This window comes from Pan paniscus, chromosome 1, assembly GCF_029289425.2.
Source record: "Pan paniscus chromosome 1, NHGRI_mPanPan1-v2.0_pri, whole genome shotgun sequence".
Classification (NCBI taxonomy): Eukaryota; Metazoa; Chordata; class Mammalia; order Primates; family Hominidae; genus Pan; species Pan paniscus.
The window spans coordinates 227,676,636-227,695,806 of NC_073249.2; the positions used below are offsets into that span (position 1 = coordinate 227,676,636).

Below are 19,171 nucleotides of genomic sequence, written 5' to 3' on the forward strand. Positions count from 1 at the left end.
TATTTTATTATATATTACAGTGTAATAATGGAAATAAAGTGCCTAATAAATGTAAATGTGCTTACATCTTTTGGCCCAGCTCCTACCTCCCGGCAGCCTCTCCAGGCCCAGAACTTTCTCCAGTCAGTCTCTACAGACCAAGCTCATGACTCACCATGGCCTATTTAGGCCCATACCCTACGTCACGGCAGTCTCCGCAGATGAGGCTACTGCCTCACAACAGCCTCCACAGGCACAGCTCCATCGTTACAATGGCCTCTTTAGACCCAGCTCTTGCCTCCCAGCCTTCTCTCCAGGCCCTGAACTTTCTCCGTAAGTTGAGGTAGCTGGGACTGTAGGTATACATGATGATACTTGGGTAATTTTTAAATTGTTTTGTAGACATGGGGTCTCACTTTGTTGGCCAGGCTGGTTTCAAACTAATGGCCTCAAGTGACCCTTCCACCCCTGCCTCCCATCCTCGAGGTATTTGCCACCACAAGGAGCACTTGTTCAATTTTCTAAAAAAGAAATTTCTAAAGTAAGGCTGTGGGATGATGGCAGGAAGATAAAAGAAAAACAGAAGCATAAGTTAAAATGACTTATTCACACATATTCTTTTGACAGCAAGAAGAACTTTTAGTATATACATTCCTTACAAACAAACAAAAGGCAGGTAAACAATGTTGTATAGGAACTTCAACACACACTGTACAGTATTCCCACTTTGCTGACATAAGTTATGGAAATTTCGTAGTTTACTTGAGTGTCGCTACCAGTATTTTGCTTCTCTGATGATTTTTATCAACTTCCTCATCTGTTAACTTCTCTCCAAGGTATGTCATGTCACGACATACTGCCGCTGCACGAACATGGCCAGTGTCTTCCTATTCAACATGTAGAATGCTTTCCTAATTTCTCTTTTTACTCTCTGTCTTTGTGTTCTGCATTTTCCTTACTTTTATTGTCAGAAACTCCAGAAAGTCAATCGTACTAATTTATCACGATTTGCTTTATTAATTTATACTTTGCTTATATGGAATTTTGCCCAGCAGACCTCATTACAGTTTCTAACCTGTTTTATTTATTTATTTTTTTTCTGAGACAGGGTCTCCCTCTGTTGTCCAAGGCTGGAGTGTAGTAGCGCTATCGCAGCTGACCGCAGCCTCAACCTTCCAGGCTGAAGCGATCCTCCTACCTCAACCTCCCACGTGGCTGAGACTACAGGTGCTTGCCACTATGCCCAACTAATATTTGGAATTTTCGTATACGTGGATTCCAGAGGGGTGACAGCGAAACGTGAGTAAGCATGGATTTTGGTATATGCAGAGATGGGGGGCTGGAACTGATTCTGTATACTGAGGGACGACGACTGTATATGTTTTTACAATTACGCTGTAGGATACATACTGTTGCATAGCCTTGAAAATAATAATTTTTAATTGAGTGGAATAATAATAATAATATTGCTAAAAGTAGCAGCTGGCCAGGTGTGGTGGCTCACACTGGTAATCGCAACATTTTGGGAGGCTGAGGCAGGAGGATGGCTTGAGGCCAAGAGTTTGCGATAGGCCTTGGAAACGCAGGGGGAGTCACCATCCCTACAGAAAAACACATGAATTAGCCTAGTGTGGTGGTATGTTCCTGTAGTCCCAGCTACTTGGGAGGCTGAGGTGGGAGGATCACTTGAGCCCAGGGAGGCTGAGACTGCAGTGAGTCATGATCAGGCCTCTGCACTCCAGCCTGGGTGACAGAGTGAGACCCTGTCTCAAAACAACAAAAAAGTAGCCGCTAACATCAACTGAACTTTTATACCAGGTGCCTATTGATACCATAGTTTAATTTCTTAGAACTGTTTCTTATTTCACTTAGCAACTCTGTCTTCAGTTACTCCCAGATTTTTACTGTGTGTGTCCAGATGACCTTTTGTTTAGATTGAATTGTCTCCCCAGAAGTAAGATTACTGTGAGTCATGGTGAATGGACATTCTCATTACCCTTGATGTAAGTTGACAGGGTTTTGAGTGCCTCCCAGCTATAATCTTAGCACTTTGGGAGGCCAAGAGAGGAGGATTGCTTGAGGCCAAGAGTTGGAGGAGGCAGTATGGCAGTATGGTGAGACCCTGTCTCCACTATTTTAAAAAATTGACAGGCTTTACCCGGGAAGGCTTATACACAATTTAAACACCCCTCATAGTATAAGAAAGTGCCCATTTCACTGCACCTTTGCCAGCACAGGGTATTATAATTTAGTAAGTCATTTTTTGTTTGATTATTTTAAATAGATAAAAGACCTCATGTTACTTTACTTGTCACATTTCAACATCTTTCCTTAGCTTATTAGCTCTATCTCTTTTCTGTCTGTAAATGGTTGTTGTTGTTGTTGTTTTGTTCTTTGAGACAGGGTCTTGCTCTGTCACCAGGCTGGACTGTAGCGGCATAATCATGCCTCGCTGCAGCCTTGACCTCCCAGGCTCAAACTTCAGCATTCCGAGTAGCTGGGACTACAAGTGTGCACCACCACTCCCAGCTAACTTTTTTCTTTTTTTTTTGGATAGAGACAGGGTCTCACTGTGTTGTCCAGACCGGTCTCTAGCTCCTGGCCTTAAGCAATCTTCCTGCATTAGCTTCTCAAATGGCTGGAATTTCAGGCATGAGCCACCATGCCTGGCCTGGGCTAGTCCCATATTCTCTAGAGTTCTCTTTACTTTGTGCTAGCCAATCTCTCATTGTGCTGTTCACCTGTTATAATGAATAATTCTCTGTATTAAATTTTACCACTTTAAACTTTTGAGTGGTTTATGCTTCCTGATTGGACTCTGACTAATATGTTAGGAAGGGTCCCAGGAGGTAAACCCACACAGATGGGATTTGGGCATAGGTTTGGTTTCCCAGGGGGCAGTGCTGAGCTCTTTGCCAGTGGGAAATGGGATGCTGGTGATTTCCAGTAGGTGACCTCACAGTGACTCAAGCTACCACTTACTGTTGATTGTGACAAAATGCCAGCTGAGGCACATGCCTTGGGAGCTAAGTGGTTTCTGCCCTTGACCACTGTGAAGACTGTTTTGGGAAGGGTCGCTTTGGATGCACTTGAGCAGGGGTCCCCAACCCCTGAGCCATGGAGTCGTAAGGAGCCACACAGCAGGAGGTGAGTGGTGTCGAGTGAGGGAGTGAGGGAAGCTTCGTCTGTATTTACAGCCACTCCCCTTTGCTCACATTCCCGCCTGAGCTCCGCCTTCTCAGATGAGCAGCAGCATTAGATTCTCATAGGAGAACGCACCCTGCTGTGAACCGTGCATGTGAGGGATCTAGGTGGCGCTGTCCTTATGAGAATCTAATACCTATTGATCTGTCACTTTCTCCCATCACGCTCAGGTGGGACCATCCAGTTTCAGGAAAACAAGCTTAACACGCCCACTGATTTGACATTATGGTGAGTTCTATAATTATTTTATTATATATTACAGTGTAATAATGGAAATAAAGTGCCTAATAAATGTAAATGTGCTTACATCTTTTGGCCCAGCTCCTACCTCCCGGCAGCCTCTCCAGGCCCAGAACTTTCTCCAGTCAGTCTCTACAGACCAAGCTCATGACTCACCATGGCCTATTTAGGCCCATACCCTACGTCACGGCAGTCTCCGCAGATGAGGCTACTGCCTCACAACAGCCTCCACAGGCACAGCTCCATCGTTACAATGGCCTCTTTAGACCCAGCTCCTGCCTCCCAGCCTTCTCTCCAGGCCCTGAACTTTCTCCGTAAGTTGAGGTAGCTGGGACTGTAGGTATACATGATGATACTTGGGTAATTTTTAAATTGTTTTGTAGACATGGGGTCTCACTTTGTTGGCCAGGCTGGTTTCAAACTAATGGCCTCAAGTGACCCTTCCACCCCTGCCTCCCATCCTCGAGGTATTTGCCACCACAAGGAGCACTTGTTCAATTTTCTAAAAAAGAAATTTCTAAAGTAAGGCTGTGGGATGATGGCAGGAAGATAAAAGAAAAACAGAAGCATAAGTTAAAATGACTTATTCACACATATTCTTTTGACAGCAAGAAGAACTTTTAGTATATACATTCCTTACAAACAAACAAAAGGCAGGTAAACAATGTTGTATAGGAACTTCAACACACACTGTACAGTATTCCCACTTTGCTGACATAAGTTATGGAAATTTCGTAGTTTACTTGAGTGTCGCTACCAGTATTTTGCTTCTCTGATGATTTTTATCAACTTCCTCATCTGTTAACTTCTCTCCAAGGTATGTCATGTCACGACATACTGCCGCTGCACGAACATGGCCAGTGTCTTCCTATTCAACATGTAGAATGCTTTCCTAATTTCTCTTTTTACTCTCTGTCTTTGTGTTCTGCATTTTCCTTACTTTTATTGTCAGAAACTCCAGAAAGTCAATCGTACTAATTTATCACGATTTGCTTTATTAATTTATACTTTGCTTATATGGAATTTTGCCCAGCAGACCTCATTACAGTTTCTAACCTGTTTTATTTATTTATTTTTTTTCTGAGACAGGGTCTCCCTCTGTTGTCCAAGGCTGGAGTGTAGTAGCGCTATCGCAGCTGACCGCAGCCTCAACCTTCCAGGCTGAAGCGATCTTCCTACCTCAACCTCCCACGTGGCTGAGACTACAGGTGCTTGCCACTATGCCCAACTAATATTTGGAATTTTCGTATACGTGGATTCCAGAGGGGTGACAGCGAACCGTGAGTAAGCATGGATTTTGGTATATGCAGAGATGGGGGGCTGGAACTGATTCTGTATACTGAGGGACGACGACTGTATATGTTTTTACAATTACGCTGTAGGATACATACTGTTGCATAGCCTTGAAAATAATAATTTTTAATTGAGTGGAATAATAATAATAATATTGCTAAAAGTAGCAGCTGGCCAGGTGTGGTGGCTCACACTGGTAATCGCAACATTTTGGGAGGCTGAGGCAGGAGGATGGCTTGAGGCCAAGAGTTTGCGATAGGCCTTGGAAACGCAGGGGGAGTCACCATCCCTACAGAAAAACACATGAATTAGCCTAGTGTGGTGGTATGTTCCTGTAGTCCCAGCTACTTGGGAGGCTGAGGTGGGAGGATCACTTGAGCCCAGGGAGGCTGAGACTGCAGTGAGTCATGATCAGGCCTCTGCACTCCAGCCTGGGTGACAGAGTGAGACCCTGTCTCAAAACAACAAAAAAGTAGCCGCTAACATCAACTGAACTTTTATACCAGGTGCCTATTGATACCATAGTTTAATTTCTTAGAACTGTTTCTTATTTCACTTAGCAACTCTGTCTTCAGTTACTCCCAGATTTTTACTGTGTGTGTCCAGATGACCTTTTGTTTAGATTGAATTGTCTCCCCAGAAGTAAGATTACTGTGAGTCATGGTGAATGGACATTCTCATTACCCTTGATGTAAGTTGACAGGGTTTTGAGTGCCTCCCAGCTATAATCTTAGCACTTTGGGAGGCCAAGAGAGGAGGATTGCTTGAGGCCAAGAGTTGGAGGAGGCAGTATGGCAGTATGGTGAGACCCTGTCTCCACTATTTTAAAAAATTGACAGGCTTTACCCGGGAAGGCTTATACACAATTTAAACACCCCTCATAGTATAAGAAAGTGCCCATTTCACTGCACCTTTGCCAGCACAGGGTATTATAATTTAGTAAGTCATTTTTTGTTTGATTATTTTAAATAGATAAAAGACCTCATGTTACTTTACTTGTCACATTTCAACATCTTTCCTTAGCTTATTAGCTCTATCTCTTTTCTGTCTGTAAATGGTTGTTGTTGTTGTTGTTTTGTTCTTTGAGACAGGGTCTTGCTCTGTCACCAGGCTGGACTGTAGCGGCATAATCATGCCTCGCTGCAGCCTTGACCTCCCAGGCTCAAACTTCAGCATTCCGAGTAGCTGGGACTACAAGTGTGCACCACCACTCCCAGCTAACTTTTTTCTTTTTTTTTTGGATAGAGACAGGGTCTCACTGTGTTGTCCAGACCGGTCTCTAGCTCCTGGCCTTAAGCAATCTTCCTGCATTAGCTTCTCAAATGGCTGGAATTTCAGGCATGAGCCACCATGCCTGGCCTGGGCTAGTCCCATATTCTCTAGAGTTCTCTTTACTTTGTGCTAGCCAATCTCTCATTGTGCTGTTCACCTGTTATAATGAATAATTCTCTGTATTAAATTTTACCACTTTAAACTTTTGAGTGGTTTATGCTTCCTGATTGGACTCTGACTAATATGTTAGGAAGGGTCCCAGGAGGTAAACCCACACAGATGGGATTTGGGCATAGGTTTGGTTTCCCAGGGGGCAGTGCTGAGCTCTTTGCCAGTGGGAAATGGGATGCTGGTGATTTCCAGTAGGTGACCTCACAGTGACTCAAGCTACCACTTACTGTTGATTGTGACAAAATGCCAGCTGAGGCACATGCCTTGGGAGCTAAGTGGTTTCTGCCCTTGACCACTGTGAAGACTGTTTTGGGAAGGGTCGCTTTGGATGCACTTGAGCAGGGGTCCCCAACCCCTGAGCCATGGAGTCGTAAGGAGCCACACAGCAGGAGGTGAGTGGTGTCGAGTGAGGGAGTGAGGGAAGCTTCGTCTGTATTTACAGCCACTCCCCTTTGCTCACATTCCCGCCTGAGCTCCGCCTTCTCAGATGAGCAGCAGCATTAGATTCTCATAGGAGAACGCACCCTGCTGTGAACCGTGCATGTGAGGGATCTAGGTGGCGCTGTCCTTATGAGAATCTAATACCTATTGATCTGTCACTTTCTCCCATCACGCTCAGGTGGGACCATCCAGTTTCAGGAAAACAAGCTTAACACGCCCACTGATTTGACATTATGGTGAGTTCTATAATTATTTTATTATATATTACAGTGTAATAATGGAAATAAAGTGCCTAATAAATGTAAATGTGCTTACATCTTTTGGCCCAGCTCCTACCTCCCGGCAGCCTCTCCAGGCCCAGAACTTTCTCCAGTCAGTCTCTACAGACCAAGCTCATGACTCACCATGGCCTATTTAGGCCCATACCCTACGTCACGGCAGTCTCCGCAGATGAGGCTACTGCCTCACAACAGCCTCCACAGGCACAGCTCCATCGTTACAATGGCCTCTTTAGACCCAGCTCCTGCCTCCCAGCCTTCTCTCCAGGCCCTGAACTTTCTCCGTAAGTTGAGGTAGCTGGGACTGTAGGTATACATGATGATACTTGGGTAATTTTTAAATTGTTTTGTAGACATGGGGTCTCACTTTGTTGGCCAGGCTGGTTTCAAACTAATGGCCTCAAGTGACCCTTCCACCCCTGCCTCCCATCCTCGAGGTATTTGCCACCACAAGGAGCACTTGTTCAATTTTCTAAAAAAGAAATTTCTAAAGTAAGGCTGTGGGATGATGGCAGGAAGATAAAAGAAAAACAGAAGCATAAGTTAAAATGACTTATTCACACATATTCTTTTGACAGCAAGAAGAACTTTTAGTATATACATTCCTTACAAACAAACAAAAGGCAGGTAAACAATGTTGTATAGGAACTTCAACACACACTGTACAGTATTCCCACTTTGCTGACATAAGTTATGGAAATTTCGTAGTTTACTTGAGTGTCGCTACCAGTATTTTGCTTCTCTGATGATTTTTATCAACTTCCTCATCTGTTAACTTCTCTCCAAGGTATGTCATGTCACGACATACTGCCGCTGCACGAACATGGCCAGTGTCTTCCTATTCAACATGTAGAATGCTTTCCTAATTTCTCTTTTTACTCTCTGTCTTTGTGTTCTGCATTTTCCTTACTTTTATTGTCAGAAACTCCAGAAAGTCAATCGTACTAATTTATCACGATTTGCTTTATTAATTTATACTTTGCTTATATGGAATTTTGCCCAGCAGACCTCATTACAGTTTCTAACCTGTTTTATTTATTTATTTTTTTTCTGAGACAGGGTCTCCCTCTGTTGTCCAAGGCTGGAGTGTAGTAGCGCTATCGCAGCTGACCGCAGCCTCAACCTTCCAGGCTGAAGCGATCCTCCTACCTCAACCTCCCACGTGGCTGAGACTACAGGTGCTTGCCACTATGCCCAACTAATATTTGGAATTTTCGTATACGTGGATTCCAGAGGGGTGACAGCGAAACGTGAGTAAGCATGGATTTTGGTATATGCAGAGATGGGGGGCTGGAACTGATTCTGTATACTGAGGGACGACGACTGTATATGTTTTTACAATTACGCTGTAGGATACATACTGTTGCATAGCCTTGAAAATAATAATTTTTAATTGAGTGGAATAATAATAATAATATTGCTAAAAGTAGCAGCTGGCCAGGTGTGGTGGCTCACACTGGTAATCGCAACATTTTGGGAGGCTGAGGCAGGAGGATGGCTTGAGGCCAAGAGTTTGCGATAGGCCTTGGAAACGCAGGGGGAGTCACCATCCCTACAGAAAAACACATGAATTAGCCTAGTGTGGTGGTATGTTCCTGTAGTCCCAGCTACTTGGGAGGCTGAGGTGGGAGGATCACTTGAGCCCAGGGAGGCTGAGACTGCAGTGAGTCATGATCAGGCCTCTGCACTCCAGCCTGGGTGACAGAGTGAGACCCTGTCTCAAAACAACAAAAAAGTAGCTGCTAACATCAACTGAACTTTTATACCAGGTGCCTATTGATACCATAGTTTAATTTCTTAGAACTGTTTCTTATTTCACTTAGCAACTCTGTCTTCAGTTACTCCCAGATTTTTACTGTGTGTGTCCAGATGACCTTTTGTTTAGATTGAATTGTCTCCCCAGAAGTAAGATTACTGTGAGTCATGGTGAATGGACATTCTCATTACCCTTGATGTAAGTTGACAGGGTTTTGAGTGCCTCCCAGCTATAATCTTAGCACTTTGGGAGGCCAAGAGAGGAGGATTGCTTGAGGCCAAGAGTTGGAGGAGGCAGTATGGCAGTATGGTGAGACCCTGTCTCCACTATTTTAAAAAATTGACAGGCTTTACCCGGGAAGGCTTATACACAATTTAAACACCCCTCATAGTATAAGAAAGTGCCCATTTCACTGCACCTTTGCCAGCACAGGGTATTATAATTTAGTAAGTCATTTTTTGTTTGATTATTTTAAATAGACAAAAGACCTCATGTTACTCTACTTGTCACATTTCAACATCTTTCCTCAGCTTATTGGCTCTATTTCTTTTCTGTCTGTAAATGGTTGTTGTTGTTTTGTTCTTTGAGACAGGGTCTTGCTCTGTCACCAGGCTGGACTGTAGTGGCATAATCATGCCTCACTGCAGCCTTGACCTCCCAGGCTCAAACTTCCGCATTCCGAGTAGCTGGGACTACAAGTGTGCACCACCACTCCCAGCTAACTTTTTTCTTCTTTTGGATAGAGACAGGGTCTCACTGTGTTGTCCAGACCGGTCTCTAGCTCCTGGCCTTAAGCAATCCTCCTGCATTAGCTTCTCAAATGGCTGGAATTTCAGGCATGAGCCACCATGCCTGGCCTGGGCTAGTCCCATATTCTCTAGAGTTCTCTTTACTTTGTGCTAGCCAATCTCTCATTATGCTGTTCACCTGTTATAATGAATAATTCTCCATATTAAATTTTACCACTTTAAACTTTTGAGTGGTTTATGCTTCCTGATTGGACTCTGACTAATATGTTAGGAAGGGTCCCAGGAGGTAAACCCACACAGATGGGATTTGGGCATAGGTTTGGTTTCCCAGGGGGCAGTGCTGAGCTCTTTGCCAGTGGGAAATGGGATGCTGGTGATTTCCAGTAGGTGACCTCACAGTGACTCAAGCTACCTCTTACTGTTGATTGTGATGAAATGCCAGCTGAGGCACATGCCTTGGGAGCTAAGTGGTTGCTGCCCTTGACCACTGTGAAGACTGTTTTGGGAAGGGTCGCTTTGGATGCACTTGAGCAGGGGTCCCCAACCCCTGAGCCATGGAGCCGTAGGGAGCCACACAGCAGGAGGTGAGTGGTGTCGAGTGAGGGAGTGAGGGAAGCTTCGTCTGTATTTACAGCCACTCCCCTTTGCTCACATTCCCGCCTGAGCTCCGCCTTCTCAGATGAGCAGCAGCATTAGATTCTCATAGGAGAACGCACCCTGTTGTGAACCGTGCATGTGAGGGATCTAGGTGGCGCTGTCCTTATGAGAATCTAATACCTATTGATCTGTCACTTTCTCCCATCACGCTCAGGTGGGACCATCCAGTTTCAGGAAAACAAGCTTAACACGCCCACTGATTCGACATTATGGTGAGTTCTATAATTATTTTATTATATAGTGGATATATAATAAATATATATATTTATTATATATATTAATATGTTAAATATATTAATATATGAAATATATTATTATATATTGTAATAATGGAAATAAAGTCCCTAATAAATGTAAATGTGCTTAAATCTTTTGGCCCAGCTCCTACCTCCCGGCAGCCTCTCCAGGCCCAGAACTTTCTCCAGTCAGCCTCTACAGACCAAGCTCATGACTCACAATGGCCTATTTAGGCCCATACCCTACGTCACGGCAGTCTCCGCAGATGAGGCTACTGCCTCACAACAGCCTCCACAGGCACAGCTCCATCGGATATTGGATGTATCCAATATCCACAGCCCACAGCTTCCTCAAGCCAAGCTCCCCAGGCCCAGGTCAGGCCTCACGGTGGCCTCTCCAGGATGAGCTCCTGCCCTCCGATGGCACCTGCAGGCCCCAAATGGTCTCCGGTCGGTGGGCTCCTCCACGCCAAACTTGGGCCTCCCGGCGACCTCTGCAGGCCCAAGTTGTCCTGAAGTTGGCATCTCCCGGCCGTGCCTCCCAGCAAGTAAGCAAGCTCTTTTGGCTCAACTCCTGCCCAGCTCCCAACTGCCTTTGTGGGCCCCGAACTTTCTCCAGCCAAGTTCTTCGGGCCTAATTCCTGCCGCCCGGTGGCCTGTACGGGCCCAGCAATGGTTGGAGAACAGCCTATGCAGGTCCCCGCTCTTGCCTCCCAGGGGCCTCTCCAGGCCCAGCTCTTGACCCCACGGCGGCCTCTCAGGGCCAAGTCCCTGCCTGCCTCCCAGCAGCCCACATGCGGCCCAGCTCCTCCCTCACGGTGGCCTGTTGATGCCCATGCCTCTGGCACCCTGCCCAGAGGCATGAGCCCCTGCCTCACACCGGCCCCTCCCACGCTGAGAGAGGTCAGCGTGAGCCCTTGCCTCACACCGGCCCCTCCCACGCTGAGAGAGGTCAGAGTGAGCCCCATGCCTCACACCGGCCCCTCCCACGCTGAGAGAGGTCAGCGTGAGCCCCTTGCCTCACACCGGCCCCTCCCACGCTGAGAGAGGTCAGAGTGAGCCCTTGCCTCACACCGGCCCCTCCCACGCTGAGAGAGGTCAGAGTGAGCCCTTGCCTCACACCGGCCCCTCCCACGCTGAGAGAGGTCAGAGTGAGCCCTTGCCTCACACCGGCCCCTCCCACGCTGAGAGAGGTCAGTGTGAGCCCCTTACCTCACACCGGCCCCTCCCACGCTGAGAGAGGTCGTGAGCCCTTGCCTAACACCGGCCCCTCCCATGCTGAGAGAGGTCAGAGTGAGCCCCTTGCCTCACACCGGCCCCTCCCACGCTGAGAGACGTCAGCCTGAGCCCTTGCCTCACACCGGCCCCTCCCACGCTGAGAGAGGTCAGCGTGAGCCCCTTGCCTCACACCGGCCCCTCCCACGCTGTGAGAGGTCAGAGTGAGCCCCATGCCTCACACCGGCCCCTCCCACGCTGAGAGAGGTCAGCGTGAGCCCCTTGCCTCACACCGGCCCCTCCCACGCTGAGAGAGGTCAGAGTGAGCCCTCGCCTCACACCGGCCCCTCCCATGCTGAGAGAGGTCAGAGTGAGCCCTTGCCTCACACCGGCCCCTCCCACGCTGAGAGAGGTCAGAGTGAGCCCTTGCCTCACACCGGCCCCTCCCACGCTGAGAGAGGTCAGCGTGAGCCCCTTACCTCACACCGGCCCCTCCCACACTGAGAGAGGTCGTGAGCCCTTGCCTAACACCGGCCCCTCCCATGCTGAGAGAGGTCAGAGTGAGCCCCTTGCCTCACACCGGCCCCTCCCACGCTGAGAGACGTCAGCCTGAGCCCTTGCCTCACACCGGCCCCTCCCACGCTGAGAGAGGTCAGTGTGAGCCCCTTGCCTCACACCGGCCCCTCCCACGCTGAGAGAGGTCAGCGTGAGCCCTTGCCTCACACCGGCCCCTCCCACGCTGAGAGAAGTCAGAGTGAGCCCCATGCCTCACACCGGCCCCTCCCACGCTGAGAGAGGTCAGCGTGAGCCCTTGCCTCACACCAGCCCCTCCCACGCTGAGAGAGGTCAGCGTGAGCCCTTGCCTCACACCGGCCCCTCCCACGCTGACAGAGGTCAGCGTGAGCCCCTTACCTCACACCGGCCCCTCCCACGCTGAGAGAGGTCGTGAGCCCTTGCCTAACACCGGCCCCTCCCATGCTGAGAGAGGTCAGCGTGAGCCCCTTGCCTCACACCGGCCCCTCCCACCCTGAGAGACGTCAGCCTGAGCCCTTGCCTCACACCGGCCCCTCCCACGCTGAGAGAGGTCAGCGTGAGCCCCTTGCCTCACACCGGCCCCTCCCACGCTGAGAGAGGTCAGCGTGAGCCCTTGCCTCACACCGGCCCCTCCCACGCTGAGAGAAGTCAGAGTGAGCCCCATGCCTCACACCGGCCCCTCCCACGCTGAGAGAGGTCAGCGTGAGCCCTTGCCTCACACCGGCCCCTCCCACGCTGAGACAGGTCAGCGTGAGCCCTTGCCTCACACCGGCCCCTCCCACGCTGAGAGAGGTCAGAGTGAGCCCCATGCCTCACACCGGCCCCTCCCACGCTGAGAGAGGTCAGAGTGAGCCCCATGCCTCACACCGCCCCCTCCCACGGTGAGAGAGGTCAGCGTGAGCCCTTGCCTCACACCGGCCCCTCCCACGCTGAGAGAGGTCAGAGTGAGCCCCATGCCTCACACCGGCCCCTCCCACGCTGAGAGAGGTCAGCGTGAGCCCTTGCCTCACACCGGCCCCTCCCACGCTGAGAGAGGTCAGCGTGAGCCCCTTGCCTCGCACCGTCCCCTCCCTCGCTGACAGAGGTCAGCCTGAGCCCCTTGCCTCACACCGGCCCCTCCCTCGCTGACAGAGGTCAGCCTGAGCCCCTTGCCTCACACCAGCCCCTCCCACGCTGAGAGAGGTCAGTGTGAGCCCTTGCCTCACACCGGCCCCTCCCACGCTGAGAGAGGTCAGCGTGAGCCCCTTGCCTCACACCGGCCCCTCCCACGCTGAGAGAGGTCAGCGTGAGCCCCTTGCCTCACACCGGCCCCTCCCATGCTGAGAGAGGTCAGCGTGAGCCCTTGCCTCACACCGGCCCCTCCCACGCTGAGAGAGGTCAGCGTGAGCCCCTTGCCTCACACCGGCCCCTCCCACGCTGAGAGAGGTCAGCGTGAGCCCTTGCCTCACACCGGCCCCTCCCATGCTGAGAGAGGTCAGCGTGAGCCCCTTGCCTCACACCAGCCCCTCCCACGCTGAGAGAGGTCAGTGTGAGCCCTTGCCTCACACCGGCCCCTCCCACGCTGAGAGAGGTCAGCGTGAGCCCCTGCCTCAACAGGCCACCGTGAGGGAGGAGCAGGGTCGCACGTGGGCTGCTGGGAGGTAGGCAGGTACTTGGGCCTGGGAGGTCGCGGTGGGGCGAGAGCTGGGCCTGGAGACACCCCTCTGAGGCAACAGCGGGGCCTACAGACTCTGTTCTCCAGCCGGAGCTGGGACTGTTCAGGTACTGGGAGGCGGGATGTGGGTCTGAAGAGCTCGGTTGCCGAAACTTCGGTGTCTACAAACGCAGGCGGGAGCTGAGCCAAAAAAGCTTGTTTCCTGGGAGGTGGGAGATGCAGCCAAGAGAAACAGCTGTGCCTGCAGAGGCCGCCATGTGGGAGGCTGAGGCCGGGCCTCCTCAAATCGGCCTCTCCAGAGCCACTTGTAGCCTCCCGGCGTCCTCTCCGGGCCCAGCTCTTCCTCCTGGCTGTGTCTCCAGGCCTGACTCTGGCCTCCCAACAACGCCTTTGGACTCAGCTCCTGCCCAGCTCCCAGCGGCCCTGGTAGGCCCACCACTTCCCGAAGCCAAGCTCCCCAGGCCCAGCTCAGGCCTCACGGTGGCCTCTCCAGGCTCAGCTCCTGCCCTCCGATGGCAAGGTCGGTGGGCTCCTCTAGGCCCAGCTTGGGCCTCCCGGCGGCCTCTGCAGGCCCAAGTCGTCGTCAAGTCGGCCTGGAATTGGGCCTGGAAGAGCAGCAAGTCGGCCTTCCCGGGCCCAGCTCCGTCCTCTCGGCGGCCTCTCCAGGTGCAAAACTTCCTCGAGTCAGCCTCTCCAGGCCCAGCTCCTCCTGCCTCCCAGTGGCCTCTTTCAGCCCAGACCAGCTCATGGCTCTTGGCGGCCTTCCCAGGCCCCGCTTTTGACTTTTGGTGGCCTCTTCAGGCCCAGAACTTGACCTCCAGTGGGCCTTTGCAGGCCTGGCCTCCTGCCTCTCGAAGGCCTGCATGGGCCTGGACTCACAGCGGACTCACAGCGGACTCTCCATGCCCAGCTAGCCCTTGCCTCATTGCGGCCTCCCGAGTCCAAAGCTCCTGCCTCTCGGCCGCTTCGGCAGGCCCAGCTCCCGCCTGCCAGTGGCCTCTTTAGGCCCAGCTCATTCCTCACAACGGCCTTCCCAGGCCCCGTTTTTCCCTTCCGGCAGCCTCTTGGCCTCTAATTTGTTTATCTTTTGTGTATAAATCCCAAAATATTGAATTTTGGAATATTTCCACCATTATGTAAATATTTTGGTAGGTGATTTATTTGGGGTGAGTTTCTGCACCAAGCCCGAATTTTTTATTTTATTTTACTGATTATTTGGTGTTAAACAGGTTTAATGACGGTCACGGCAACTTTTTGGCACAATGAAAAATATCGCCCATGATCAACGTGTTCTGTTCTGGGGAAGGGGGCAAAGGCAGGGTGAATCACTTTCTTAAAAAGTATAGCTCAAGGTGGGAGTGCAGAGGGAATGGGGAGAAAACCCTCCCGCTGCCTGTGTCGAAGTGCAGGAGCCCCCACCCCCATACTCACCTGAGTCCAGCCCCCCTCTGCCCCCCGGGTGGCTCAGCCCAGCTCCTGCCTAGGAGAGCCTTAGTGTTGGGAGGGACCCTGATGACTGAGGAGCCTGGTAGCTCCAGGTCGCCCACACTTTCAGGTCTCTTGCCCCAGAAGGTGGCAGGATCCATTGGGAGGAAACAGGTCGCCTTGGAAGGCGTCCGTGGGTCCCCATCCCCAGGGGTAGGGGCCATAGGGGGCCCGCTCTGCTGCCTTGGCCATACTCCTGGGCTTTGAAGGATCCTGGGCCCAGTAAGAAGGAGGTGGGTGCCAAGGTTGAGGAGGAAGCATCCGAGTATGTGTAGGGGGAGGATAGGGTGGGAGCATAGACTTTGCCAAAAGCTGCAGGTGGATCGGGGGACCCTGGGGGCTCAGGATCCAGCAAGGGGCAGCAGGAGTAAAGGAGGAAGGAATGACAGGTGCAAGTACCTTCCCACCAAAGCCCTTGTTGCCCTCTGGCTCCTCCCCAGAGTTGTCCCCACTCTCAAGTCAGTCACCCACTCCTTGAACTTGAGATCAGTGTCAGTGGTGCTAAAGCCATCATCAGCCATGACATCATCACCCCCTCCTCCTCATGGATGACCGTGTGCTCCTCGTCACTCGCCATGTCCTCACTGGCCATCTGCTGGGAATGAGCATCTCAAGTGGGCAGCAGCAGGGCTGCCCACTGGTCACCTCCCTCACCAGGGGCTGCAAAGTGGCCTGGAGCTCCATACTGAGTAGAAGGCTTTGGGCCAGAGTATGATGCAGTGCCAGACACCACCTGTGTCAGTTCCTGTAGTGCCTGACGGTCTATTTCCCTGCCGTCCAGGCTGTGTACCCCCCTGTGGGAGAAGGCTTGGGCCAGGCTGAGCCAGGTTCCCTGACTGTGTGCAGCCGTTCTGCCCCACAGAAGCTGCTCCTTGGTATCCGAGCTCTGGAGTGTTTAGGTTGCAACTGACAGGAGTTCAGAGGACACCCCAGGGGCAGTGGCAGTGCCCGTCTCTGATATGCTCCGCTCCCACGAGCCCTTGTTACACTCCTGCTAGCCCCTGGCTTGTGGGCTTGGCCTCTGAGCTGGACTTCTTTCGGTCCTTGTTGCAAGTGGGCCACCTTCACCTGGAAGGCCAGGTCGTGGTATTTCTGCATCTCATTGGGCCCCAGGGTGTACCACCGCTCGCTCAGCATCTGGCTGGCGGTCCGGATATCCTGGTTGGAGTGACCCTGGTGCGCCCTGCCAGGGCCTGGTGCCGCTTGCTGAAGATCATGACCGCCACTCGTGGGCCACCGGATGTGGTCCTTGTCCCATTTGTTGGGGCTGCGTCCATCCTTCTCAGAAGATGAGTCCTGTTCCTTGCGCAGGGCACTGAGGGACTGGGCCTGACATCATCTGAGTGGTAGAGGCAACTGGGTGTCAGGAGACATGATGGAGAGGAAAGCATCATCATGGTCATTCTCTGTCTCACCGTCCAGCAGGGACTCCCCTGAGGGGCCCAGGGCTCCTCCGTGGTGGGAGGTGAGCTTTTACCAGGTTCCACCACCCCCAAAGTGTGTGGGGTTGCGGGCCCTGGGCTTTCAGGGCAGGTGGCTCCAGGGGGCCGCCCAGGGTCAACACTCCCTGTCCCACCTGGTGGATGCTCATGAGCAACAGCTGCCAACTTGGCAGGTTGTTTTCTCTGGTTGGAGGCCACTGAGTGACTGGCAGGTTGCTGGGCCTCGTGTGGCTGCAGGGAGGGGTGAGGAAGGGGATGGAGTACCAGGGGAACATGGCCACAGAGTGACCTTCCACATTCCTCCACACGAACATGCTGACGCCACGGGAGGCCTCACTGAACGCAGGCCTGGGGGCCGAGTACTTGGTCCGGGCAGGGGGTTCCTGGCAGGGGCTCACACCTCGCCCCCTCCTTAGCCAAGGTGGCTTGGGCCCAGAGAAGGGGGGGTTGGAGAGGAGCAGAAGGCCAGCCCTCAAGTTTTGTTTTGTTTGTTTTGTTTTTTGTTTCTGAAATGTAGTTTGACTCTTGTCACTCAGGCTGGAGTGCAGTGGCACGATCTCAGTGGCCTTCATACCTGGCTAATTTTTTGTATTTTTACTGGAGGTGGGGTTTTGCCATGTTGGCCAGGCTGGTCTTGACCTCCCGACCTCAGGTGATCCACCCACCTCAGCCTCCCAAAATGGGATTACAGGCATGAGCCACTGCTCCCAACTTCATTCATTTTTACTTGAAAAACTCTGTTAAGTATTTTTTTAAGGTAGACCTAGTGGTCCTGAATGCCCTCAGCTTTGTTTGTCGAGGAAGCACGTTATTTGTTTTTTCTTTCTGAAGGACAGCTTTGTCAGACATAGTATTAGTTGCTGGCAGTTTTTTTTCTTTCAGCACTTTGAATGTAGTATTTGATTCTGTCCTGACCTGCAAAGTTTCTTTAACTTTTGACTATTTGATTATATTGTGACTTGGTGAGTATCTATTTGGTTTGAACCTCTTTAGGAATCTTTAAGCTTCATGGATTTAGATGTCTAAATCTTTCCCATGATTTAGGCAGTTTTCAGCCATTCTTTAAATAAACTTTCTTCTCCTTTCTCTACTTTCCTTCCCAAACTCCCATAAACTGACAATGGTTTGCCTAATGGTGTCTTGTTGGCTTTGTTTTCTCTGTCTTTTTTTCCTTTTCTTTTCTTTTCTTTTTTTTTGAGACAGAGTCATGCTCTGTCACCCAGGCTGGAGTGCAATGTGTGGTCTAGGCTCACTAGGGTTAGGGTTGGGTTAGGGTTAGGGTTAGGGTTAGGGTTAGGGTTAGGGTTAGGGTTAGGGTTAGGGTTAGGGTTAGGGTTAGGGTTAGGGTTAGGGTTAGGGTTAGGGTTAGGGTTAGGGTTAGGGTTAGGGTTAGGGTTAGGGTTAGGGTTAGGGTTAGGGTTAGGGTTAGGGTTAGGGTTAGGGTTAGGGTTAGGGTTAGGGTTAGGGTTAGGGTTAGGGTTAGGGTTAGGGTTAGGGTTAGGGTTAGGGTTAGGGTTAGGGTTAGGGTTAGGGTTAGGGTTAGGGTTAGGGTTAGGGTTAGGGTTAGGGTTAGGGTTAGGGTTAGGGTTAGGGTTAGGGTTAGGGTTAGGGTTAGGGTTAGGGTTAGGGTTAGGGTTAGGGTTAGGGTTAGGGTTAGGGTTAGGGTTAGGGTTAGGGTTAGGGTTAGGGTTAGGGTTAGGGTTAGGGTTAGGGTTAGGGTTAGGGTTAGGGTTAGGGTTAGGGTTAGGGTTAGGGTTAGGGTTAGGGTTAGGGTTAGGGTTAGGGTTAGGGTTAGGGTTAGGGTTAGGGTTAGGGTTAGGGTTAGGGTTAGGGTTAGGGTTAGGGTTAGGGTTAGGGTTAGGGTTAGGGTTAGGGTTAGGGTTAGGGTTAGGGTTAGGGTTAGGGTTAGGGTTAGGGTTAGGGTTAGGGTTAGGGTTAGGGTTAGGGTTAGGGTTAGGGTTAGGGTTAGGGTTAGGGTTAGGGTTAGGGTTAGGGTTAGGGTTAGGGTTAGGGTTAGGGTTAGGGTTAGGGTTAGGGTTAGGGTTAGGGTTAGGGTTAGGGTTAGGGTTAGGGTTAGGGTTAGGGTTAGGGTTAGGGTTAGGGTTAGGGTTAGGGTTAGGGTTAGGGTTAGGGTTAGGGTTAGGGTTAGGGTTAGGGTTAGGGTTAGGGTTAGGGTTAGGGTTAGGGTTAGGGTTAGGGTTAGGGTTAGGGTTAGGGTTAGGGTTAGGGTTAGGGTTAGGGTTAGGGTTAGGGTTAGGGTTAGGGTTAGGGTTAGGGTTAGGGTTAGGGTTAGGGTTAGGGTTAGGGTTAGGGTTAGGGTTAGGGTTAGGGTTAGGGTTAGGGTTAGGGTTAGGGTTAGGGTTAGGGTTAGGGTTAGGGTTAGGGTTAGGGTTAGGGTTAGGGTTAGGGTTAGGGTTAGGGTTAGGGTTAGGGTTAGGGTTAGGGTTAGGGTTAGGGTTAGGGTTAGGGTTAGGGTTAGGGTTAGGGTTAGGGTTAGGGTTAGGGTTAGGGTTAGGGTTAGGGTTAGGGTTAGGGTTAGGGTTAGGGTTAGGGTTAGGGTTAGGG

General features: G+C 51.0%; 1 protein-coding gene and 2 pseudogenes across 1 annotated transcript; 2 read left to right on the forward strand and 1 right to left on the reverse strand.

Annotated features, from left to right (window-relative positions):
- LOC134728717 (putative uncharacterized protein FLJ46235) overlaps nucleotides 1–12,263 on the forward strand; it is a 29,070-nt pseudogene extending 16,807 nt beyond the window's left edge.
- A 1,331-nt stretch (nucleotides 12,264–13,594) lies between these two features.
- On the forward strand, nucleotides 13,595–14,961 carry LOC117977956 (putative uncharacterized protein FLJ44672). Its single transcript, XM_055112117.2, has one exon. The coding sequence runs from the start codon at nucleotides 13,896–13,898 to the stop codon at nucleotides 14,682–14,684; it is 789 nt and encodes a 262-aa protein (XP_054968092.2). The 5' UTR covers nucleotides 13,595–13,895; the 3' UTR covers nucleotides 14,685–14,961.
- A 130-nt stretch (nucleotides 14,962–15,091) lies between these two features.
- LOC134728709 (protein capicua homolog) lies at nucleotides 15,092–17,869 on the reverse strand (annotated as a pseudogene).
- Nucleotides 17,870–19,171: the final 1,302 nt, after the last annotated feature.